Consider the following 26,415-nt stretch of genomic DNA (forward strand, 5'->3'; position numbering starts at 1 on the left):
AATGCTCTGCGTTCAGCACAGGGAACTGATTTTGTCTCAGAGTAGCCCAGTTGCTGATGAGGTGTTCAAAGAGTTTCCTTTGTTTCAGAAAACAGTGAGCTCTTTTCATTTTAAGGAAGCGGTTGCTTCTCAGGCTAATAGAACTGTTGTTTCAAAAACCTTGACTTTGCATGCTGAGCAGTGTGGGAAGGTCTGGTGGCAGCAACTGTTAGAAAATTCCTGTGGGGGAAAGGGCCTCCTAGCTAAAACGTAAGCTAAGTCATCACAGCCACAGTGATCTTCTGGAGACCTACCAGTTCCCTGCGCTAAAATCCTATGAGGTTAAACCCAGAAAACTGCAAAATTGACTTAAAATATATAATGCTTAGGTTCGCTTTGTGTGCTTTTGGGTTTTGGACCTTTGATGTCAACTTGGATCAACGGAGAACTTCAGTGAAGGCTGAGCTGCTCCCATATTAGTATGACTGCACAAGCCGGGGCATTATGAAAATACAAAATATTGTCAATTACAGTAAAAAAATATTGGCATCACTGTTTAGCAAATGTTAGCAAGTTGTTTTGCTGATGCAAAAGGTGCTTAGAGAGACATTCTTCACAAGTTCTAATTTAAGTAAGCACATAATCCAGTATATAATTCTGTAAATCATTGCATGCCTGAAGTTATTTTGCATCATAATTTAAGGCGGTGCAGTTGCAGAATGTTAATTTTGTCTAAATAGGCTATTTTAATGTGTTTAAGCATTGTAAGTTATACTTTATAAAAATCTCATGGGTACAATTTTTTTTCAAGGATGACATGTTAAGATGATTTGAGGAGAAATGATGAGTGAGATCTTCAGCTGACTTTAACCAGAGTATGTCTGCACCATTGGGCTCCTGTTTGTATATTATACCGAAGTTCTTTCTGTTGTTTCTTCTGCACTATGTTCTTTTTTCAGGATGAATTGCCTTAATAGATTTGGCAACAGAAAAATTGTCCATGCAAGTTCTCTGACAAGGATAAAGGGCAATTACTGAGGTGCAGCCAGCCTTGGGTTATGGACTCATTCCCGATGAATCTATACTCTGATTAGACTAGAGTGATGGCTCGGCAGCCTTCAAAAGCAAGCTGTGGACGCACGCAGTGCCTTTTAGCTCACCATATTTTGAGTTTATGTAGGCTGAATGCTCTCACACAATTCGTAAGGTCCTGCTTCTGCAGATGCGTAATGCACGTGCAAAGTTTCACTGATAGAAGGAGACCCAGAAAGAGCTGGGTGAGTTGAGTACGTGCATAAGGGTCTGCAAAAGCAGGGCACACATTCATCCAGTACTTTTTCTTTTTTGAAGGAAATTGTAACTCTACTGCACACACGCTTGTGGAAAAAGTCACTTTGCCTGCTCCAAGGAAGGTGCTTAAGTTTAAGCACATGGGTGGCCCCATTAATCCTAACGGTGGTACTCAAGTATGGGAAGCACATGGTTAATTGCTTTGCAGGACCAGGATCTATATGCTCTCCTCAAGGTGTTTTTCCCCAACGGTAGCACATGCCATGAAATTCTTGCAGCCCAGGGTGTTAAGGTCCAAATAATAATTGCATAAGAAGGAAGAAGTGCATATAAAAATGTTGCAAATGTATTTGCACCTTGCCAGGGCAGTGGGTATTATTCCTTATCCTGGGCCTTTTTGTTTGCTTTTCAGTTGCTGCGATCATAGCTGTGGGTGGGCTTCTTCTCTGCGTGCTGTTGCCTATCCGAGCCTAACATGGTCAGTGTTCCCACCCGTGCTGGCTCCTATTTCGTGTCCTCCCTCCATGTTTTCTGTGCACAGTCTGCCTTCCCCTCCCTTTCTTGTATTGGCCTGGAAATCACTTTCTCATCCAATCTCTGGACCGAGCTTGTCTATCTCAACAACTGGAAATAGCGTGACCTGAAGCAGAGCATGTCTCCAGCAAGAGCAGGGGTCCCACGGGAAAAAAAAACCCTGATATCTCATGCCGTGATCGATCCAGACACCACACCAGCAATGTCATGTGTCATAATAAAACATCACATGTGCTGGACTCTTCATCAAATTCTGCTTCTTGTCACCAAAAGGGGCCGGGGGAGGTAATTTCCCCTCAGAAAGGAAGTGGGGGGCAGGCGGGTGTGGAAAGGTATTTAGTGGCATGTAACATGCATGTCAGTGAAACAAAAAAACTGTATGTCATTGACATACATGGCAATGACATGATGACAGCATATGCCAATGATATGCTACAGCAATGTTGGACATATCTCTGTGGGCATCGGGAGCTGCATGTCCATGTTGCATGCTGCCCCGTCCTGCCACCATCTGGGCTGCCTCACCGCTTTCTGCTCTCTTACACTCTCCCCTCTTTTCTAACCAATCAAAGGAAGGGTGATTTTAATTTCTGTTGATTTGACTGGACACGAGTTGAGTTGCTCCCCAAAGGGAATGTGTTTTAGGTCTCTGAATCGGCTCTGACCTGTGCAGACAGAGATCTTCCTAAGCCTCCTAGGAGACTCATGAGATCACCATCCCCATTAGACAGCTGCTTGAGAGCACAGGAGCACTGAGACGTCCCACGTGCATTGTTAAACTGGGAAAGTTTTGCAGCATAGCTGGGTGAGAGGTGTGAAACTCTTCTGCTATGTTTTCTGGGGGATGCTGAGGCTTTGCATGGTAGTAGCTGGGTCATGGTGCAGTTCCTGGCTGTGGGGCACAGCAGTCACCAAGGTGGACCATTTTTGGGTCCTCTAGTGCTGTATTTTGGCTCTGACAGAGGCCTGAACCAGGGAGGAGGTTGCAAATGCACATCCCATAGGCCCTAAAGCAGAAGGCTTTTTTTTTTTCCCCTGTTGGATAGTTTTTAAATTTGTTTTCGTGACTTTTGAGTGCTTAAGAGCTGTGTTACCAAGCAAGGCTGCTCAGCTCAAAGCGTTTGGCTGCAAAATGTTGTTCTGGTACATGCAGTCATTCCTGTGAGCCACTGGTTTGGCCATGATTGCACTAAAAGAAAACTTCCTGGTACTTCTGTTGTCTGTCGTGCCTGTGCCACCAGTGCATGAGCAGTCCCTCACTGGGAGTCATGCTTCAAAAGTCCTCAGCAAGGCCCCCCAACCAGAGGGTGGCAGCAATGGAAAATACTTCTCAGAGGAGACCGTGAATGGACTGGATGGCTATGAAGAAGAAAGTCGCGTAGGGAAAACTTGGCTGACCTAGAAAACACCCTCTGCAAGTTTCCTTCTAAGCTGCGGAGAGACTAATGTGACAGCTAGCGGGGAGGGGGAAATGGGAAAAGTGACTTCAAGGCACGGACGCTGTCAGCTGTGCTATGGGAAGGCATGACAACCTCTTTAGAGAGATTTATGGAGATCACTTCAGAGGGAGCTTCCTGTAAGGGGGAAACAGTATCTTGTTTTAAATTATTTTTAATTGTTCTGGCGGTGGTTTAGGAAAGCAGGGAGTCATTCAGTGCAAAGGTAGGGGAAGACTAAAGGCTAAAAATACCACCACTGGAATTGTGAGACTTCCTTTGTAAGGCGTCCAAGTTAATCAGAGGTCGAAGGCAGGGTTGCACCCTGTGAAGGAGGACAGCAGTGGTTGGGAAAGCAACTGAGAAGACTGTGAACCTGCAGCCCTTAGGAAGGGAACCTGCCCTGGTTCCTCTCAGGCCAGTTGTCTAGTGTATCTTTGAACTGAGCCGAAGGTCTTAGCTTGTCATCTCAAGACCTTTTACTGCTCTTTTGATCCCGTTCTCCAAATTATAGGACTCTGGCAGTAGATACAGGAGTTGAATGAGTCAAATTCCCAGCCTGCGTGGATTGCTCCAAGGTACTCCAGGTGAAAATTTGTTCCAGTGCAATGGAAGTAACTCATTATAGACATCAAAAAAGCAGGAGGAAAGTTAATAGAAAAATGGGAAACAACTTCCAGTGTAAAAGCTGTTCATTTTACACTGGTCCCTTGAGTATTCCCTGGTTTTGTGATACTGAATATATTCTAGGATTCCAAGCAGCGAAGGCAAATGCTGAGTGTGGACCAACATCCCTAGAGGTAGACTTTTGCCTCTGCCTCTGACACAGTCAGTGTCGTTTATCCAGGATAAAACTATTTGCTGAACAAGTTATTGTCTCCACACATGAGCTGAGGCGACAGGATCTTGGCCAGACGGACGGATCCACGTTTGTTTGTTCCTCTGGGTGGAACACAGTCCTGTCCTGCAACATGTGTGCAGCCTTATTGCTTTAACATCTTGGAATAAATAACCTGAAATTAGCACTGACCTCTTGTAAACAACAACCTTGCGGTCCTTGAAAACCTCCTGTAAAGTGACAGCTTGAGATGGGTTGGATGCATTCCTCAAAGTTGATTTACTGTAAAAGATGTGCTTCTGAGTGAAGGTCTCACCCCTGAAAAGTGAGTGGCACTTTGTCTCCATTTCAGAGAAGTGCGCCGAGTTCATTTATCTCATATTTAAGATATTAAATACATTTATAAACTTCTTCAGGACTGGGGTGGGACATTGCATGCTGCTTCAGGGTACAAGCCATTCGATGGTACTGACTGCATCTAGCAAGGTGAGGTCCCTTTCCTCATCGAGGATGTCTAAATGCTGTCCGCATGTGCATTTCCAGTAATGCCTTGGCTATGTGCTGAAATACTTTGGCCTATGCCTATAAAAAAAGGTATATACAGACTCTCCCACATCACTGCCTAGGGCTTGGATGTCCAAGGTCCAACTCCACAGTCCCCTGACTGCATCCTGCCTGGGTTGTGACCAGAGTGGTGGCCCCAGCTAGGGAGACAGAAACTCCTTCCCCTTGGGCGTTCTGTGTTTTTTGTGGTGGCCGAGGGGCCACACACCCCACCCAGTAAGGGCACCCCAAAGCACAGGGTCAGATGCAAAGTATCTCCATCAGTCCAGGGAAAGCAAGCATCTTCCTGCCTCGTTTCTTCAAGAATTTTTCTCCGTGAATTGGCTTCTGTCATGCAAGGCAGTGGGCCTTGGTTTCCCAGCTGGATTATTCATCTTTCTACCTGTCCATTTTATATTTTATAAACCTATATAGGGATCATTTTACAACTTCACTTTTATAATCTGCCTCATAAATATTTTACAAGCTGCCTGCCAATCTGCAAGTAGTTTTTAAATAAGACATGACGCCTTAAGAATATTTAAAGTCTCAGGGCTTTTTTTCCTCTGATACTTTTATTGAAAAACACAGAGCTATGCAAGGAAGGCATCTGCTTTCTAGATACAGAAACTGGGACAAATCCACCGCAGGAGTAAATGAGTTGAGATTCAGGCGTGCTGCTGAATTACGTTAGGTCTTTGGCTGAGTGTCTCCAGCTCAGTGGGAGATGAAGCGAGCGTCAGGATCTTTATGCTTTTGCTGTACGTGATACAGAAAAGATATAGGAAATCTATGGTTTGTACAATGACAATAAACTAGAGAATGAGTCTTCCATCAGGAGGCTTTTGACTCACAGCTTTTCTAATAAATATTAAGAGCAAATGCACATGCAGAAATGGATTATTTCACAAGCAAGTGGGAGCTTTTTCTTCCCCCAGAATATATTGCAAAGCCACAATGTTTAGGTACTTCTATCTGCCAGTAAGATTCACATAGTGAATCAGGACTGTTACCCTGAAGTAGCAAATTTTTATGGGATTTAGTTGGGGAAGAAAGGAGAAAAAAACTGCTTGTATGTGTTATTTAAAGCATCTAAAGATCAAGAGGGAAGAAGTGCAGTTTAGCCCCAGTCAGCGTGTACATGGCTTGTTTCTCTTGAGTGGTTTAGGAGAGCGAGCATGCGAAGGGTACAAGTGGTTGCAACAGGCAGGTTTTGCAGCAAGCTTTGTTAGTGATGCCTGACCATTGTTTGACAGTCACAGTCCACTAGCTGCCATTTCGCTTTGGCATGTCTTGTTGAGTCTTGTTTTAACGGTGCTTTGGGGGTCTCAAAGCCTGATTTCATATGTGCTGCTGTATGTCTCACCCAGCTTGAGAGAGGGGGACAGACAGAGCCAACTGGTTTGCATTGGCCCTTTGAGTGTGTCCCTGGGCAGTAAAACATGGACTGTTGTGCATCAAGGTGGGCTTGGATCACTGGACGCAAGTGATGGCATGTTCCGCATTTCTCTCTCCTCCCTCTTTATGGTCGAAGAATCGGGAGATGCAGGTAGTAAAAAGGATAACATTAGAAAAGCTTATTTATAGGTGAAATACTCCAAACCTGAGGAAGAGATGCGGGTGTTTGCTCTAAAAGGTGAACAGAAGAAATCTTGTATATGTGCATTTGGTAGAAGGATGAATTGAAACATTTGTGTATTTTTAAGAGGAAAATTGAGTTATACACCTCAATGCAGAAAATTACTTCTGCGGAAAACTGATGTAACTTTTGGCAACTTGCAGCAGAAAGAATTGGGGTTGCCAGAAGTGGGAATTTATACTGATACTCATATCTCTAGTTTATATACTTAAAGAGGGAGGCAGTATGATGAAGAAGAAGAATCCATTTTCACCCAGGGATTGCGATCACCAAAGTGCACTTTGGAATGACCCTTACTTCCAGGGTCTCTGTGTACATCTAGTGCTTAGTTTTTGAGTTAACTAGGCAGGACCCCATCTCGGGAAATGGCACTGCTAGAGCAAGGCAACAAGCACCAACATGTGGATAACTGAGCCGTGTCTCCGGGCACCTCATTGCTGCTCTCATGGATTTTGCATTCGGACCGTGATGGTCTCAGCTTGGTCGCTGCTGCTGAAAACGTGCCCTGCATGGATAGCCTGGCTGTTTATCAAGTGTGACCTGTTTATCTCCCTGCCTGTGCCCCCAGGCTATCTGTCAGCCTCCCTCCTTGTCTTCTGCACCTTGTCTCCATCCATTCTCCTGTCCTTGCACAACCTTTGCAGTCTGTTTTTTCCTCCTCTCCCCTTGGCACAGGTCTCCCTTTCTCCCCAAGGTAAGCTTGCGTGCCTGCTCCTCTTCCCCGGAGTAACCCCGGGAACTCATGTTGCTTTTCCCTCCAGTGTCCAGCTCTGTGGCGGTGTGTGTGTCCCATCATGTTGGGGCTTTTGTTTGTAATCGTGATCATTTCACAAATCCAGTGCCAAAACCCTATAGCTGAAAGGCTGCTTGGCCCCTTGCATCCAGGCAGACAGCAGTTCCCTGTAATAGGACTTCATGCTGAGGGCATGTTTCGTGCAGATGCCTATTACTGCCTCCTCCAAATTGCAGTTTTGTTTCTGCTAATCTTATGCTCCTCCTTGCTGTGAGTGATGCTGGAGTGCTTGCATCCCCCTATCTCAAAAATCATGGGCAATGGAAGAGAAGACTCCAAATTTCTCAGCTTTAAGTGCCTTCTTGGTAACCTGAGGCTTTCTTTGAGGTGTGCCAGCTAGTGATCCCACTGCGTGCTGGCTGGCTTGCAGCTGTCTGTTGCAGGTTTTTCACTCTACCAAGCAGTGTCCCTCTGTCTCATGTCCAAGCAGTTTACTTTAAGGATGATCCAGTTCCTGCATCCAGTTACCATGTTAGGTCCTTGGAAGACTGGCATATATATGTGCATCATACATACCTCATCCCGTATTTTTAAATGTATATGTATGTGTGTATATAGCAGTTCTCCTTGCCTATGCAGTTACCCTGTGGCTTCCTACGTGGTTGCCTAAGTGAAGCAGGTCTCAGGAATGCCACCAAAGTAGCCAGTTAATGCAGTAACATCCCCTAGAGAACCAGCAAGAAAAGTGAGGGACAAGTCAGAGAAGAGCAGCCAAAGACTAATAGGAGGATGCCCTGGGGGAGATGCGACTCCCATATGGCTGTGGTTGCAACTCCATGGTAGGATTCAGCAGCATCCTTGCACTGCCTGCTGCTAATGTGGGAGCAAGATAGGTCAGGCAATGACTGTGTGCCTTCTTCCATTGTTATTTCTGCTGGGCAGAGGGGGTTGCATGAATGGAACATGAATTTACGCTCCCCTGCGTAAAGACAGGAGATGTGCAGGAAACCCCTTCAGAGCCAGGAATACACAGGAGACGAGACCCTTGAAGGCAATGAGGCAACAGGTTTTGTTTTTTTAAGCCATGATTTTGCATGTTTATAAAGTGTCAATGTTTACACAAGGCTGTTTTCTAAAGTATCAAAATTGAAAGTTCTGTGCAAATGGCCAGTGAGTGAAGGGGAGCATGCAATGCCTACAACATGGTGCCTGCAAAAGCTCTGCAGTCCAGGAGATCTTGCTTCTGCGATTCTAATGTTACATCTCATTCCCTTTACGTCATCCTTCCTGTTCTTGCCTTTTTTCTTCTTAATAATAGATGAATTAGATGTATGGTAGAATGGAGTTGTTCAGAAGCATCTGTGGGATTTGGAAACACAGGTCCAATTGAAAATCAGTGGGCCTTGGGCCCTGAATCCCGTTAGGGAAATTGCAAGTAGTTTGATGAGCTAAAACTGGGGCAGCAGCAATACAGCCACTAGAGAGGTTGGATTCGTCGCTACTCTGGGTTTTTGTGCTTTGCGTGATTTGAAGTAAAGAGTGGGGTTCTGCCATACCAAAGACAAAAACACTCTTCCGTTTGTTTTTTTTTTCCAGGCGATGTGGTTATAGCAAGGCTAAACAAGATCCAGAAGAAGAAAAGATGCATTTTCATAATGGCCACAGTGAGTAAAGATAGAACACATATATATGTGGTTTTGGCTCTCTGTGGTAATAAGAAATACAACTGAGAGGGTTTGTTTTTTTTAAAAAAAAAAATCTAGTTTTTGCTGGTAATTCACAAAAGAATTGTTTGTTCTGTTATTCAGTAAGTCCTCACCTGCCCCTGCTCTAAGCCCCATGGAGAACTGAACGTTTGAACAGTCCTTATATGTGCCCAGCTATTCACAGCTGTACGTTTGCAGCAGATGTCTCCAGCAAGCCATTTTGTCCTGTTCCTCTGTCTTTGCTGTGTGACCCAAGGTGCTATTAATTTTGCCTAGTCAGCACATAACTGTACATTTTTGTGGTCTGGATGTGTCAGTCCAGAATACCTGTTTGAAACCCTTGCTCCACCCCAGCTAGCTGTGAGCACCAAGCCCACAGCTACTCTTTGCCTTGGATGCCTCTGCAGAGGCGTTGAGGAATAATGCCTATTTCTTGCTCCTAGGAAGCTTTCAGAAATGCCACGTTAATGCCCTTATATACAAAGAACCTCTGCAGTGGTGGTAGAAAGTACATCTCGTGGTTACTATCCGTCCTTCCGTACAGCCAAAGCCAGTGCTTGAAAAGCATTCCTTCGTCAAGTGCTGTGGGATCTGGGGATGGGTAACAGCGAGGTGCCTTTTGGGGTGGAAAAGGCAAACGCATCTTGAGTGAAAGTCAAATTTCCATTAGTGCTATGTAATGAAGGCAGTGGGAAGCAAATCAATTAAGAGCCACAGTGTAATGTAGCTGTCTTATTAGACTGATGAGTAGTTCTTCATGTGAGTAGCCTTAATGATTGTCAAAACAAACTTATAATATGGATAATGAAAATACTTTTTCCCCTCTCAAGTCCTGGAGAAAAAGCCTGCTGTTGATTATATTTATACTGGTACAACCCACAGGCTTTGTACTGCAAATACTCAGTTCGTTTAAATCTCAGTAACTCCATCTGAAATAATGTGGCCCATTGGTTAGCTAATACATGACTGGTAGGGCATAATTTATTGCAGCTCTCCATCAACGCCCATCTATCCAACTTGCTTTGCAAGTTGTTCCCTTAACATTTTCCTTTTTGTACTTTTCCTTCTGGTGTACCCTTTCCAGATCCAGAATGGGACCCTTTTGCACTAGACCCCAGACCAACCCATTACGCAGCACCGAGAGGGATTTTTAGCTGTGCATTGTTCCAGCTGAGCACTATCATGTGGTTTTCTAAATGTGATAAAGTGGCACGTGTATCACATATAAAGTAAATGTAATTTTCCAAGAATGCTATTCATTTTTCCCATAGAAATAGGTTTCCCTGCTGCAATGTTTTCCAGCAAAGCAGAGTGCAAGGGACACGAGTGTATCTTCTGTCATGCCATGTGCTGCTAATGCTCTTAATTTGTGTTTGCAGTTAAGCTGCCTGGAGTAAGGACCTACATTGATCCCCACACCTACGAGGACCCTAATCAAGCCGTCCATGAGTTTGCTAAGGAAATTGAAGCTTCATGCATAACCATTGAAAGAGTTATTGGAGCTGGTATGGAAATGCATTTCATGACCCTTAGCAGCGTGGAGAGTTGGCTTTCTTAACATGAGAGATCTGGCAAGGGCCTTGAAATATTGGTGCTGTTAGGTACCCTGAAAGTGATGGGGAGCATGTTCCAGATGAAGTTTGGGACAAACCTGTCATTGTCTGTGGTTTTGAAGTGCAGGGACTGAACTGAAAATGACAGAAAATAGTCGAGTTTGGACCAAGCTGAGTTATTTTGATGGAGGCTAAGGGAAATGAGTCACTTAATTTTCAGGTTCTTTTTACCATTTAGCCTTTTTCTCCTCCCCCATTGAGGTCAGTCTCAAAGCAAAAGTTAAGAATAAGAAGTCATCTAGGAGAGAAAAAAAGCACAAACCAAAGTCCAAAGCTTTTAACTTCCTTGCTTAAAAGAAGAAACTCCTATTTTCTTTCCAGTTAAGCTGTTTGTTTGGACTTGCATCCAACCTTAGGAATATTTTCTGTCCTCTGAAATTGTGTTTTTGGAGGTAATTTACTGTTCACCAGAAAAAAAAATCCATTTGGGTTACTTTTTAAAAAGGTGGTCATAAAATCAGAAAGCGTTTATAGTCTATAAAAATATATGTTGCTGTGAAAGGCTGACAGCATTCCATCTATTTAACTTACCAAAGGAAGGTTAAGAAGCAAGTGGCTTGTGTTTTACACCTATCTACACAGGGTGATGATATAGGATGTGACAGGACTCTTCCATCTAGTAGACAAAAACATGAAATGAGGAAAAAGCCCAATGGAATATAGAGCATAGCTCTTTAAATATAGGAAAATTACATTTTTCTTTCTAGTTTTCTGGTGCTTGTGAATTACTTGGCTTGTGGTATGCCAGCTATTTGAGATGGTCATGACTGTGATGTTCAGCTTACCACATCCATGAAGGCAGGACAGCCCTGCGTGCTTTTGATCAGCTATCGATGGGGGCTGGGCTGCGTGCTGTAGACGAACACGCACTGTGCCTTCCTTCGATGTGCTGTGATCCCGTTCTTTCTGGGTTTTCTCTGAAGGTGAATTTGGGGAAGTCTGCAGTGGGCGGCTGAAGCTGCAGGGAAAGCGTGAGTTTCCGGTGGCTATCAAAACCCTGAAGGTGGGCTACACAGAGAAACAGAGGCGAGATTTCTTGGGAGAGGCAAGCATCATGGGGCAGTTCGACCACCCCAACATCATCCACCTTGAAGGCGTCGTCACAAAAAGTAAGTACAAGTTGCTGTGGACTGCTGTCCTTGAACTCTGGCTGATGGGAGAGTTGGTTAGGGGAGGAAGACTTGGGTAACTCATTTTGACTGCACCTTTCATAATGTCTCAAAAAACAGTGAACTTCCCTTGCCTGAAATGTCACACTTTGTAGGTTCAGCCAGGAACAAGTTTCCCAATATTGTAAAGGGGGTTTTTGCCCAAAGGATTTCAGCATTCTTCCATCTGGAATGGATAGATGATGGCTAAAATGATAAAAAACGTTAACTCCCTCTGCAAACCTTACCTCACCTGGGCATAATAGGCATGGGCTAAGAGAAAACTCCTCTTCAAAGGCCCAAAATTAAATGAGACCAAAATAGGAGATGATATGCCTGGTCAGCCTCAGGCAGTGGGTGGGGTGATGGAGATGGCAGTAAGCCTGGCATGTCTGAATGCCGGTGGAGTGTGCTGCCTGACTGCTGCCTTGCAAGTAGTTCAGCAGCACCTACTGCCTGCAAAATGCAAGAGCATTTTGAACGCAGTGATACCGAGCCACCCGCTAAGTTTTTTGAGCAGGCTCACTTCTTATTGCTGCCTTTGTTTACTTTTGAAACCACATGAGCCCCAGGGTGAGCAAAGATGTGCCAAGAAGTGGGAAGCGATTTCCCTGGCAGGGAAACAAGGAGGATTTTGCTACCAAGAGTCTGGGGGGGGGGGAAACCAAAACCACAATCCCTGATGATTTCCAGCTATCATATTTTGAGAAACCACTGAAGCAAAGCCCACAGGAGGGTAGTGCTGAGCCTTGTGATCACTCACACGGGATGTGAGCAACGCAAGAAGTTAGCTGAAGTCTTGCTTTCCAGAAGCAGGGAAGAGGAACAGGAGTGTAGCTGAAGACAACAGGACTGTATAAAATCATGATTAAGGCAAGCTCCCTCTGGCATCTGCTAGTGATGCCCATAGTAATAGTTGCCCCTGGTGCTGGCATATAGATTATGAAGGGGGTTGAGGGCTTGGAGAAGATGTGAAATGGCTGGCAAAACATCCCAGCATGAGAGTTACTGAGGTCTGACTGCTCAGTTCACAAAATAACCTTCCATAACTTTCCCAGCCCAGTTCTTCTCCAAATTACTATATGCACTAAAGATAAGGGCAGAGGAAGGGACGGCACATCCGAACGTGTCCAGCCCAAGTCTCTCTGGCTGTTCGTGCTGTGCTGAGGCTGTGGGAAAGGTGCAGAGGTGTTGTTAATTTTCCATTTTAAAGCCTTGGAGGATCTACATTATTTACATCAAGGGTTTTTTTTTGTTGAAAACAACTACTCCTTTATTTTAAGATATGTTTTAGGTGTTTTGGAAAGTTTTTGCTAGCTGAAGAAGCACCAGCCTCACAACTGTGAATGACTGTCTCTCCTCTTGTCTTCGTGATTGGTAATGTCAGAGCTTAGCTACTATCGTTCAAATGCCTGCGTCTGGGGCCATGTGGCTGCTGTTAGTACCATTTGTCATTCATTAGAGACAGCATCTCCAAAATTAGTTCTTTTTCAGAGCTGCAGTAGAGAAGGTACAGAGATACCAGCTGTTTGTCCTGTTCGTATCCTGATAACCTACTCAAAATCAATGCTATTTTGCAATCAACAGCCTTTGCTTCCTTTTTTCCCGTGAAATTTCATTTCCTAAAACTTTTAGGAAAAGAAAAAAAATAACCAAGATAGGTTTCTCCCAAAAATTGAATAAATATCAAAATCTCTCAGGATGACCTTGTGTAGCCCTTAATACATAAAAGCTCCTATTTCTATCCCTGCAGGGATGTGGGATATTGGACAGGAAGTGAGTGACAATTATACATCCACAAAAGCTGCTGCTGCTGCCACGGGCTTGAGTCTTTCTGGCTGTCCGGGTCTCAGGGAATGGGTGGGAATCCCACTTTTGAGACAGTGTGCCTCCCTAGTAAGCTGCCTTTTATATAAAGTGGCCATTGGTTCCAAAGGCCATGGAAACACTGTGAGCTTTGCTTCTAAATTGAACTGGGAGCAACTGGAGTTTGGATGCAGGGGGGTATGTGTACCCTGAGCTCCTCATTAGCTCAGTAAATTCTTGTTTACTGCACTCAAAATTTTTTCCATTGGGCATCTGGAGCATCTTCCCAGCTTTTTTCTTTTCTTTTAAATGGGCCAAAACAACCTTTATGAATCCCAAACTATGCTGCTATCTCGAAGTATTTTTTAACTTCTTTTTCTCTTCAGTGTGGCCTATCATAGATTCAGATCTTTAGGGTAAAATGTCTTTGCTGCATCATGATTTACTTTGGAAGTAAATTAAGTTAAATTGAATTAGGCCATTTTTAATTCTGAATGAGAATATCTGCACAGCAGCTTAATACCATTTGACTAATCTAGTTCAAATGCACACCTTAGTTAATTTGGATTAATCGTCTTCATTGTCCCTATGCAGACAAGCCCTTAGCTATTTCTGCTTTACAAAGGTAATGACAGTCCTGTTTGCATTCACATCCTGTTTGGTTGTGCTGATGGTGTGCACGTTGCATTAGCACATTGATATGAGTGACATCTACACATATTGTATGGCCCCGTAATGCCAGTGGGAGGGAGCCCTGCTGACACGGAGAATCAGCCCAACGCTTTAGAAGGGCCAATGTTTACTTTTAATTTACTTTGTTGAAAGTTACTCTATTTGTGTCTGTATTTCCATGTTTTTGGATATGGGGCTAATTTATTCCATGATTACTGTCAATCTGCAGCAGTCAGATAGTGAAACATAAGTGTGCCAGAAATCTTATTTTCTTTTCTCTGATGGCAACCAAAGGCAGGAGCCTGAAGGAGGTCCCCCAGGGTGGTGGCGTAACGAGATGCCAGTCTTGCTGCAACGCTACCTTGAAACGTGTCAGAAATAAGAGACCCCGTGCTACAGTTGGGAGTTTAGTGTTTGAAAACAAAAAATAATAAAAGAAAAAGATATATATGTGGGATTTTCCTTCCCTGCATAGCCACTGATGTGTTTGCCAACCTATAGCAACATCACCCGTGATCTCTCCTCCATCCTGCATGCAGCCCATGTTGTGCATACACAGACAGTTGTCATCCTTGAAGATGGAGTCCATTATTTTGTTTGGGACTCAACGATATTTTTCATGGCCCCGAGGTGCATTTCTCATATCAAAAGTAATACTTCTGTCAAGCTTTGAGCTCAGGCAATAGCTGTGATATTAACTCAAAAGAATTGAAGCAGTGCAGGTCCCTCACACTGCGAAGGTAGTATCTGCACAACAATGAGTGTTTTGATTGACATGTTCACAATTACCTTTATTATGTAGATAATTAAGCAGTAAATTAGGCAAATAGTTAAGGTAATGGGAAAGTGGGAAGATTAAGATCAGTCTAAATGGTAGAATATGCGCTGATTTTTAGGAGCATTTGCCTTCATGCACGTTATGACACACAGCAGCTCTTGTTTGTCAATCCAATGAAAGACATTTATAGTGCACTTTACAAATAATTGACAGCTCCTCTTTTGTCTGTGCTTCATGCTAGCTAATGGAAATTGATTTAAATAAAAAATAATTTACGTGTTCTTATAAGATTTCATTGAATTTACGAGGGCTGGAGCACACCACATTAATTATTGCTATGTCGTTGTGGCAAGCTGGTGAGAAATTAGATATAACAACTGAGCAAAAACTATATATAATTACCATTAAAATGACTCGGGCATGAAAATTAATCAAATGGATTTGGGAAAACATTATTATTCCTGTCAACAATAGACCAGGTCTTTGTTAAGAACTTTTATTTTGTCTTCTACTCGCACTCATTCCATACTTAACTCACTTTTGTTCTGCAGCATAAATATTCCTTTGCTTACTTCCAGATGTGTTTACAAGGGTAGTCACATGGGATTACTTGAATTACAAGGGATGTAATCCCAGCCTTTTCTGGTCTTGGTTTTGGTGGCTAGCAAGCTCAGACAGATAATTCACATCATCCTGCTTGCTCCTGTTGGGCTCCCATTGTTACTTCAGGGTGTTGAAGCTATAGGGAAGAGTCCGAAGAGGTTGCTGTGTGCAATTTGGCCTCTGCAAGCTTTCAACTTGTTCATGGAGATGAGGAGAAGACTGTGCATAGGTTGCTTGGGTTCAGCTTGCAACCTCTTTCTCAAACATCATCTAAACACTCTAGGGCTTGGTACCACACCCATAATATGGGTTTACTTTTTCATCCCCTCCTCCTCAATTCCCCTATTTCTACATATATTCTGGCAAAAACTATTGTCATCCTGCTGGGACAGCAGTGTCTCAGTGTAGATTTACTGTTGCGTGGCTGTATATTCACATTCAGGTGCATTATGAAAAGACTTCATTATTGTTCATGTTTTTTAAATAAATTGCTAACAAACTCATGCACTTTTTTTTCTAGGCAAACCAGTAATGATAGTTACTGAATACATGGAGAACGGTTCTCTGGATACATTTTTAAAGGTAATACTTAGATCCTTTTTCCAGAGTTTAACCTTTGCTAAAGTTTGGGTTCATTGCAGACGGTTAATATCAATGAAAATGTTTGCTGGGTGCTGGTCCAGCTATTGATGCTGTCTGGAAGCTCAGTTGTCTGTTTGATCTATATTTATACAGCATCATGAAGGACCTGGTTTGTGCATTGATACAAACAGATAAGAATAAATTGGAGGATATTATGTTTATTTTAGAACGCAGTCTGCTGCATGGAAATGATTAACTTATCCTGCAAAATTTGATATGTTTCAAGAGCACATCCACACTGCATCATGGCAAACCCCAGACTTGTCAGAGTTTTTCCATGAAACGTAAGAGCTAGAGAAGGGGAGGATAGGGGAACTGGTTAGAAATGTGGTGTGGCAACATGGAGAAGAAGCCCCTACCCCCAAATATCACACATGGACCTCTGCAGGTAGGATTTCCATGCTACTTGGTGCCATTCAGTTGGCTGACTCGGAGACAGCCCACCCTGGGCCTTTATACACATAACTACATGTGTTCACTCCAGTCCACAGTCTTTTTATCAGTCACCAGTGGAAATAGCTCCTCCTTGATTGCCAGTTTTTACTACATTCCCTTAGCTTTGTCCTCTAGAGATCCTAATCCAAACAGTGAAACTTTGAAAAGCTTCATGGTCAGAGCATGAGAGTAATGAATTATTAATTTCCCTGGTTTAGTTCCCTGGAGACTTGCCTTTGCATTTTTATTCATGCACACGCAATGCTGAGGGTGCAGAGACTTTCAGCTGATCAAATGTCTCCTTCCTTTTGCAGAAGAACGATGGGCAGTTCACGGGTCATATCAACTGGTCGGGATGCTGCGAGGCATCGCGTCAGGAATGAAGTACCTGTCTGACATGGGTTACGTACACAGAGATCTGGCCGCCAGGAATATCCTAATCAACAGCAACTTAGTCTGCAAGGTATCAGACTTTGGCCTCTCCAGAGTGCTAGAAGATGACCCTGAAGCAGCATACACAACCAGGGTGAGTTATGAGGATACCGAACTGATTGAGCTCAAGAAAAATGCATTCCCTGCTGCATTTTGGTGTTCAAGTTCGCCAGCAAAGAGGTTCCTACAAATCCAGAGCCTCTAAACTGTGCACAAGGTTTTGGCCAGATGTTACCAGTTAATTGTTATCATATTAATTTTGCAAATGCCTGTAACTTTGTAGTGGGGATGGCCAAATAAGGCAGAACTTACCTAATAAATTTTAAGTTCATGTTGGGTACCTGAGTCAAATAGCAAACTTTGCAAAGGTGCTGTGCTCCCAGGTCTATTCCGTGCTCTTTGGTGAATACCAAAGGGAGGAAAGAGCAAGAGCAAGTCCTTTGCTTAGGCATCTGTGCAGAGATGTAAGCCATGGTGTTCTGGAAAATTTGACCCTTCTAAAGCATTGGTAAGTGTGTAATGCCTGTTGCAAATGACGCACATTACCATGTTGAGGGTAAATTCCCCCAACCTGAGAAAGAGCTGCTCCAGCCTCAGTGCTCTGCCCCTTTCCATCCTTGATCCATCCTTTCAGGGTATCAATCCACCCATCCCAGAGCGATGTCACGTGGCCCCAGTGCTGCGGAGAGGGGGTGGACAGGACCCACCCTTAGCAGCAGAGGCTTGGAGAGAGCCTCCAGTATTCATGGCAGTGATTGGCGCGCCTGGACATATCCTGTTAGCATGTTTTTCCAAGGGTGGTGGGAGCTGTCTGGGTCATGTTCCCAGTTCCTGTGGAGATCTGGAAAGGGCCTTTCAGCTCTTGGCAGTCACGGCTCCGCGACGGGACTTGGTGCACGGCTGGACTGGAGCCTCCCTGCAGGCTGGAGGGCTCTCGGCCAGCCCTGCTGCGGCTGCATCGTGCTGCCATGTGCTAATTGGCACTGCTGAGAATCTGGCCCCTCACTTAAGGCATGCGCTGATAAGCCTATGAATAAATAATTGTTGGAAGAAGGGACTTTTTAAAATTTGCTTTGAAAATGTGTTCCAAATTCTACCTTTTTCCAATAACAAACACTGTTAGGGGGCATTCAGGGAGACCTTCAATATTTAGCTCAACACTGAGAGGAAGGGACTTCACAGTGAAATATATTTTGATATAAATCAAGGGTGACAACTCTTTAAACCCAATGAGAAAAGTATAGCTTAATCCAAACTCCCCTTTCCCTCCCCTCTTCATTCTCAGAGCTGGTCTGAAGTTTGATTTCTAAAATGGTAGAAAGGGGAAAAGGAAACAGCAAAGCACATTTGACAGCTGTAGCGTCATTTTCAGTCCCACAGCAGAGCCAAGCAGGCTGGTCTTCGCACACACAGATTTCTGCACCCGCTACACAGATCTCTCTGCAGGATTGGTACTGCATTAAAAAAAAAAAAAAAAAAAGGAAAAAAGGGCATTACTTCCACAGAAATTTGCATGAAGCCCTCATTAGATCAAAGTCTTCCTCGGCTTCAGAGCTGTCTGTTCCTCCCCGGCTCACTCTCAGAAACTGAGGAACTCTATTCCCCTACCAATCCGTGCAACATAATTGAGATGTTGATCCTATACGTGTCCCAGCATTCAAACAACAAACCTTCAGGACAGCCAATTAGTAGGCAGCCTACAAATGCTTATGGGATGAGATAATGTGGAAAGGGGCCCCATGCTGTCAAACAAATTTACTTTAAAATTCGATGTCTCTTTCCAGAGAGAAAATAACATCCCTCAGTGCTCTAAGAAGTGCTGTTTTGTCCTTTTTTGCATGTTCTCTGCCCTCCTCTGCAATCTGTTTTTTGGGGTTTTTTTCCTTTTCCTTCTAGGGAGGGAAGATCCCCATCCGATGGACAGCACCTGAAGCGATCGCCTTCCGCAAATTCACATCGGCCAGCGACGTCTGGAGCTATGGCATTGTGATGTGGGAGGTGATGTCCTATGGCGAGAGGCCTTACTGGGAAATGACAAATCAAGACGTAAGCACATGCGAGAACTACTGCGTGATGGGACTTTGAGGGCTCGGCATTCATTCTGCAATCAGAGAGGCAGGATGAGAACAAGAGGAGGAGAGCCACTGTAAAAATGGCTTTGCTCCCCCATGCCAGACAAAAATGATCTTCTCGTTTGATGCTCTTTTTTTGCAGCAGCAGCCCAGAACAGGCTGTGCACAGAGGGAAATGTGTCTGCACAGAGACAAGCCTGCTTTCCCCAGCAGACCGCTGGAGCTTCACTAATGCTGTTAGAGGTGGAGCCTGTCCTTCCTCTACTTAATGACAAAGGTCTGCCAGGGGATAGACGCTAATAACTAGCAGCATTTCAATTGCGTGTTCAAACCCCTGCTGCCACGTAAAGGAGAAACTCAAGAGAGTCATGGTAAGGGCTTTGTTTCCCTGCACAAAAGCTGGGTGATTTGATCTAGAGACAGTCCAGAGAGCTGCGTCTCGATCGCCCTTGCATTGCTGATCTCAAGAGCATAGTTTTGCTCCTGTTGTGAACACCTTGTAAGTCTGTGCTAATGCAAGCTCTCATGGTTCGTTTGTACAGCACCCTTCAAGTTGTGTCCCCTTGCTCTGGGCCCCAGTGTCCCCTTGAGCCTCTGACCTCAAGGCCACCCTCTGAAGCGTATCCAAACAGGATGATGCCTGGGGACACTGTTCCCCTCCTGACAGCAGCTCTGATCTCAGCATGTGTAAGGATCTCTTGATCCTACTGCAGGGCTTCCTCCTTCTCTGAGCTCACCATAAACATCTGTCCTTGTCTAAGGCTAAAAAAATTTAAGCTGGGGTTGCCAGATTTTCTAGGCCCCTCCTTCCTCTTCACATCTCTGACAACCATGACATGTGGAGGTCTCTGAGGATGTCAGCTAGTGCATGAGGTCGGGGTCACCATGAGGCACACCGGGCTCCCAAAGCAGCTCTGCGATGAGGAAAATGCACCACTCTGCGTGTGGCAAATGGAGTCATTCCTGATTCCTCCCACTTCACCTCTGCAGCCCTGCCGCCTGCAGAGATGCTGCTGCTGGCCGGGCAAAGCAAGCAGGTCCTTGCCTCCACCATTGCTTTCCTCTGGTCACAACACCTGATGTTTCATCCTTTTTTCTTTTTTGAGCAGCATCCCTGTCCCTGTGACTTCCTGCCGTTTCGCTGGCAGCAAAGGCTCTGCCTGAGCCTTCTGTTTCTCCTGTGTTTTGTCTGCGGGCCCTTGCCATCAGTGGATGTTACTACCTGTCACGCCGAGCTGCTGTCTCATCTCGCTTCAAGTCCAGACACGGAAACAAGCGGTACCTTTGAGACGGTCACTTACACTTCTTGCCAGGGAGATGAGCATGTTGTTTGGCACGAATGTCCCACCGCTTCTGCATTGCTGAGGCTGTCACGTTTGCAGGGAGTTTGGTAAAGCAGCATGCATCTATGCAGGGATTTATCTCAATCAAATACAGGTGCTTTTTTCCTTAGCCTGTGCAGGGAGTGCAGCAATTGAGAGCCAAGCTTTTTCGGTCACACTGAGCACTGTAACTATCTTTAGTGCTGATGCACCGGCATAGCACAGATGTTGTTCAGTAAATGCCAGGCTAAGAGTGAGGCTGGTGCCAGTGAAAATATGCTCCATGGCCAGGGGAGTCCCTTGTCTGGATCGTAGCGCTATGAACATCCGCACTTTGTGGAACTGTTCCGAAAAGCCCAAATGCATCCATGCACTGTAGGGCACAGGTTGAATTTCACACTTGCCTGAGAAGAAGCGGGTGGGGGACTGGTTTCTTTAGCAGCAGAAAGGAGAGGACTGGTGAGGTGTTTTATGAGCATCAGTTCCTGCTCAGGCTTTGCATGGGTTACCTCTCTGCCTCTGTGCAGGTGGCAAGTGCCTGGATGGTGGTAGCCTAGGAAACTTAATTCAGTGCTGTGGCATGTTTCTCATGCGATTTATGCCTTCCTCCTTCATCTTCTGAAGGCCTCCTCTTCTTTCCTTCCCTGCTTGTGTTGGCAGAAGAATCAGTGGTGGTAGATACAGCATTGGCTTTCACGCGGAGGACCAGGGGCCTCTGCTCACGGAATCTGTTGCACAATAGTTTCTTGTTGCATGGCTTGTAATTAAAACACATCATTTGCAAGCACAGTAGGTGATGAGCAAAATGATTCTCATCACGTTACAGTCAGATTGCTTTAAAGGAGGTGCAGTGCCTTAGGGCAGGCAGCGTTGTAACTGCAAAGGCTACAAACCATGCTTTAAAGTTGTGCTGGTTTCTGGATGGCCTTCTGAAAATATGCTTTGACTCGATCACAAGATGAGGCTTTGATGCAGGAATTGTTGAGAGGAATTTTGTGGCCTGTGTTACACAGGTTACTAAGCTAAATTATCACAGTGGTTGCTTTTTAGCCTTCAGACTGGTGGTTTTATGAAAACACAGAGCTAAAAGTGTTGCTTTGGCTTACTGGAATAGACTATCCCAAATCGTCCTCTCCCAAACATCCAGTTCAGTAACCCCAATCCATAAGTGAGTAGTGCTTGTCCAGAAGAGGAACAGGGACAAAAATGCCTCCTTATTGGTATTTTAGCTCTTCAAGTCTTACAAAGCAGTACACACCAATGAATGGAACAGCGAATGTGCCATTTTCTTATTTTCTAAGTATTGTGGTGTCTACAAGTGACTCGGTCTTTGTTGTTTCAGTCTTTTGGTCCTCTTATTGCCTGAACCCCAAAGCACCTTCAGATGCAAGAGTGTATTTCAGTGTCCTAGCTCATCGCAGTGTTTTGATACCATTTACATTGTATTGCCAGAACGAACGACATCCTGTAAATTGAGTTAACACTATTGATTGTGATGTTACTGCCAGGAATATCAAACATGCATAACCCCATTGCAGATGTAGTTCAGATATTCTGATCTGGTGCCAGATGGTCTGCTCCCTGTCTTCTTTTCTTTCCTTGTCTATTTTCTTTCTGCTACAGCTGGAGGATGATCCATTATTGTTATAAATACAGACGTGGACACAGCAAATAACATTCTCATGGCTGTGCCGTGCTGAGGATTTTTTTTTATAGGGCAGCTGCAAATTTGGTATCAGGGACCAGCTGAAAAGCATGATGTGAAGAACAGACAGTGCAGATAGCGTAGTGTGGTGGCGCTGGTTTTTGATGCTGTGAGCAAAAGCCAGGACGTAGAAGAGATTGCTTTGCAAGCGCAGGTTGGGTGGAGAGTGGTGCAACTGCTTCACCAACAGATGAAATCTTAGATGGGTGCAAAAGGACTGCGTGTCTTGTGGGCCAGATCTTCAGATGTGTTCGCTACCCTTGAAGAAGATTACAAAGCCTCGCCTGACTTCTCTACTACGTATGTCCTTAGAGAGTTTGAGGTTCGCACTACTGCTGCTCAGCCAGCCCGGATCGTTCCTGGGACTCTTCCACTTGGCAAAAAGCCATGTGGTGGAGGACAATTTGAAAGTGATCCATGCGGTCCTGAATTTCAAAGCCTTCTGAAATGCAATGCCAGCCTGATACAGCCCTTCCTGTACTGCTTGTATAAGGACTAAAGATCAAGAAAACAACTTCCATTCTAACCACAGAGCCTTCCTTCTAAACACAGGATGTTTTCGAACCATGAGACCGTGCCTAGAATGAATGGCATCTGAGGCAGTCCTTGGAGTCCAACAGTGAAGCGCTGTGGTTTTCCACACAGCAAACAGCTGCTTCCAGCTCCTTTTGGTCAAGGAGTCCTGGGAGTAGAGGGTGTGAAGATGGGCCGCTGGGACTCATGGCGCGGTCACAGACCCTTGTGGCTTGAAATGCGAACTGTGTTCTCCTGAAAATTGTAATGGTTCAAAATGGGAACTGCTGGGCTTGGAGCCCTGCTGTAAATCTGCCCCAAACTTGGGAAAACAAGTTACTTTCTTCAATTCTGCCCTCATTTATTCATTTCTACCTTTTAAGAGGGCAGGCAGCACATGTGTATACCACTTATTTTAGATATAGAACCGTACATGGTTTGTATTTGAAATCAGTGCAACAACCTTTCCCTGGTTTTAATTTACATACTCTTGGGCTGACATTTTAAATTCCTGGCAGAAATGTGGCCACACTAAGAAACGACTAGACCCAGACAGTATTGAATGATATATGAGATGGTTGTTCTGCCTCTGCCTTGAATCCATCCATCAATTAGCATTCAAAGTCTCTTGTGAAATAGTCAGACTTTTATTACTGTAATACAAATTTGTGGTCTAGCACATGCCTTTTCATTTAAAAAGAAGCCAACATCTGAATAAACAAAATCACTGCACTCCAAGAAGATGCCAGAAAGCTCCCTAGTCTGTTTTTTGTGGACTTAGGGTAGGCTCTGGGAGTTTCCTGGTATACATAACCTACAGACCTCAGCTAAGCTTTGAACAAGTTTAATCTGACCCCTTGGTTGCAGCGGTGACTAGATTTCATTTCTAGACTCATTTTGCAGTGACCAAAAATTAAGTTATTCAACCCACCCTGTAGAAAATGTGAAAGGTAGTGGATTTTTTTGGGTTTGCCTCTTATGTGCAGAGTTGGAGGGCGGTGGGATTATACGTGAGCATACTGCTGGTCCCAGAGTTCTCTGTTTAAGTCATTCTGCGTTTGGGAAAAGGCGAGAGGAAGCAAAGCAACCCATCAGCCTCATGTTTTATCTCACGTAGGTGATTAAAGCCGTGGAAGAAGGCTATCGCCTGCCAAGTCCCATGGACTGTCCTGCTGCTCTGTACCAGTTAATGCTCGACTGCTGGCAGAAAGACCGCAACAGCAGGCCCAAGTTTGATGAAATTGTCAGCATGTTGGACAAGCTCATCCGTAACCCAAGCAGCTTGAAGACGTTGGTTAATGCATCGAGCAGGTACAAACTCAGGCCAGAGCCATTTCTCAGAGCAAGATCCTTGTCTGAATACCCATCCCCTGGGGCTGAATTACCACTTATTATTTAACCTGCATGCATCCACGGGTGGATGTTCCTCCAGCTTCATTATGTCCAGGGGAGTTTTCCCAAATCAACTTTTTCTGTTGAAATTGGCAGGCAGGTGAGCAATTCAGTTACTCTATAAATGCAGTGCTCCTGCCACAAAGAAAATTACTGTAGCCTGTCTTTCAGAAACAGGAGTTTTAGCGGTATTTATAGGTCTATGATAAAGCAACCTGAGATCTACCCCAAGGTTAGAGAGGGCAAGGCTTGAGTGCATTAAGTAGATAGTAAATGCTGCTCAAATTGTCTGCCTGTTGACTTTATCTTGGTAATACAAATGAAGAGCTTCTCTTGGGAAACTCTTCAGATGTGCAAAGCTCATGGATGTCCAAGGGCATCCTCCCACAACTATTCCCAGGCGTGCTAGCCACCACCGCCTGTTCTGACAGTCTTGGTAATCACGAGAGGATGTCTGTGGTTCCCAAAGAGCTGTACACAAACCATTTGCTAAAACCACGTTAAGTGAATAGAGCAACCAGTGTGCAATTAAACATGAATCTGAATAGCTACACAGCTACAAATAAGGTAAATACGGTCAAGAAATAAAACTGCGCTTGGGGAAAAGAGATGAATACTTTTTAGTGAGTTTTATTATTGGGATCTCCACCATACTGGAGTCTCAATATTTGTGTGCTTACAGCTTTTCTTTTTTCACTGTAAGCACACAAGTATTACTTCCGAACCATCTGTGTTGCTAATCACTCAGTCCCTTGCAAGGTCATGAATGAGCAATGAATATAAATCATCGCTGCTTCACTGATGGCAGTGGAGTTCCCCTGATTACACTGGAAGGGGCCCTTCAGAAACACTTATTCTCAAGAGGAAGAAAAAAAAGACACATAGTTTTCCTTGGACAGGAATGAGAGGGATGTAAGATATGTTAGACTGGTGGTGTGGACCAAAGCAGATGTACTGTTGTGAGCCTAGACCCATCTGTCTCCGCACCTTCCAAGTGAATCTTGTACAGCTGCATGTGGCCCATCTCGCCTGTTGCAGCTGGACTTCACACCCCTGTGCTGGCGTGTCCCCACACATGGCGTCTCGTGCATTGGAAGAGAAAAAACATGAAATCTCTGTTAATTTTTAGATACAAGATAGATGTGATTCCTCAGGCTATTTTACATACATCATTTACCATCTGAAGAAGAAATTACTCTTATTAGAAATTAGATGTAATGTCAGTCCCAGCAAACCTGCAGAAAAAGGTTTATGATAGCACAAAATATGTGATGCTTCTCTTTTATTTTCAGTTCAGAACAGTAATTTTCCAGGTCTGTTATGCGGTGGTTCGTGCACTCTTTTTTCTGGCGCAACAGTTTTGTATAAGAGGAAAATAGGCAGCAAACCATTTCCTGGAGCTGCTAAGCACTTTGCTGGTGTTTTATTCCATGGACAGGTCCATGCAATTACAAACCTCTCCTTTTCAGAGCTGCTGTGGGTATTTTCAATGTGGATGGAGCACCTGAACAGCCAGGCTTTGGGTCTATGTTTCTATAATGATAGATTGCCATGCCCAGATCATAGTAATTCAAATGAATCATAATTTCAACATACAGTAGCTGTAAAGAGTTTTTTTAATATATGTAATGTATTCTTTATGGAAATTCTCATTAATGCAAATACAGGAGGAAGTCACTCTCTACATTACAGTGTGTGCGTATCAGTAGGTACCTCCTGACATTAGTGATGAAAATCCACTTCTCGTTATGATTACTTAGGAGTTTTGCATTCCTCGTGTATAAAATGTTACAGGAAGCCATTATGTTCTTGGTACTGCAAGTATTCACATTTTATTGGACCCTTCAGCATTGCTGTTAAATAAACAAATAATACTAGTGTGCTCATAAAATATATGAAGATTCTTGAAGTGCTATAATAATATAATATCCCAGCTCTCCTTCCAGTTGAAAGTCTTTTAAGTGCAATTCTCACCGTCAGAGGCTGTCCCAGAAAATGTTTTTTTACCTGTGGGTAATAATCTTTATGCTAAGCCACTATCCATCATTTTTGAGAAGTCGTGACAGTCTGGTGAAGTTCTCACTGACTGGAAAAGGGGAAATGTAACACCCATTTTCAAGAAGGGAAAAAAGGAGGACCCAGGGAACTACAGGCCAGTCAGTCTCACCTCTGTGCCAGGCAAGATCATGGAGCAGATCCTCCTGGAAACTATACTGAGGCACACGGAAATCAAGGAGGTGATTGGTGACGGCCAACATGGCTTCACCAAGGGCAAATCATGTCTGACAGATTTGGTGGCCTTCTACGACAGGGTTAGAGCGCTGGTGGGTAGGGGAAGAGCAACTGATGTCATCTACCTGGACTTGTGCAAAGCATTTGACACTGTCCCACATGACATCCTTGTCTCTAAATTGGAGAGACATGGACTTAATGGATGGACCACTCCGTGGATAAGGAATTGGCTGGATGGTCACACTCAAAGAGTTACGGTCAACGGCTCGATGTCCAAGTGGACACCAGTGATGAGTGGCGTTCGTCAGGGGTCGGTATTGGGACTGGTCCTGTTTAACATCTTTGTCAGCGA

At 44.3% G+C, this 26,415-nt stretch overlaps 1 protein-coding gene across 1 annotated transcript in view; it reads left to right on the forward strand.

Moving 5' to 3' along the window:
- The window catches only part of EPHA5 (EPH receptor A5), a 208,058-nt gene that overhangs the window by 166,682 nt on the left and 14,961 nt on the right, over positions 1 to 26,415 (forward strand). The window contains 8 exon segments of the mRNA XM_068403694.1: positions 8,589 to 8,656; positions 10,078 to 10,203; positions 11,235 to 11,420; positions 15,839 to 15,900; positions 16,710 to 16,730; positions 16,733 to 16,921; positions 18,724 to 18,873; positions 23,557 to 23,750. Of these exon segments, the coding sequence (XP_068259795.1) occupies positions 8,589 to 8,656; positions 10,078 to 10,203; positions 11,235 to 11,420; positions 15,839 to 15,900; positions 16,710 to 16,730; positions 16,733 to 16,921; positions 18,724 to 18,873; positions 23,557 to 23,750 (996 nt within the window).

This window comes from Nyctibius grandis, chromosome 6, assembly GCF_013368605.1.
Source record: "Nyctibius grandis isolate bNycGra1 chromosome 6, bNycGra1.pri, whole genome shotgun sequence".
Classification (NCBI taxonomy): domain Eukaryota; kingdom Metazoa; phylum Chordata; class Aves; order Nyctibiiformes; family Nyctibiidae; genus Nyctibius; species Nyctibius grandis.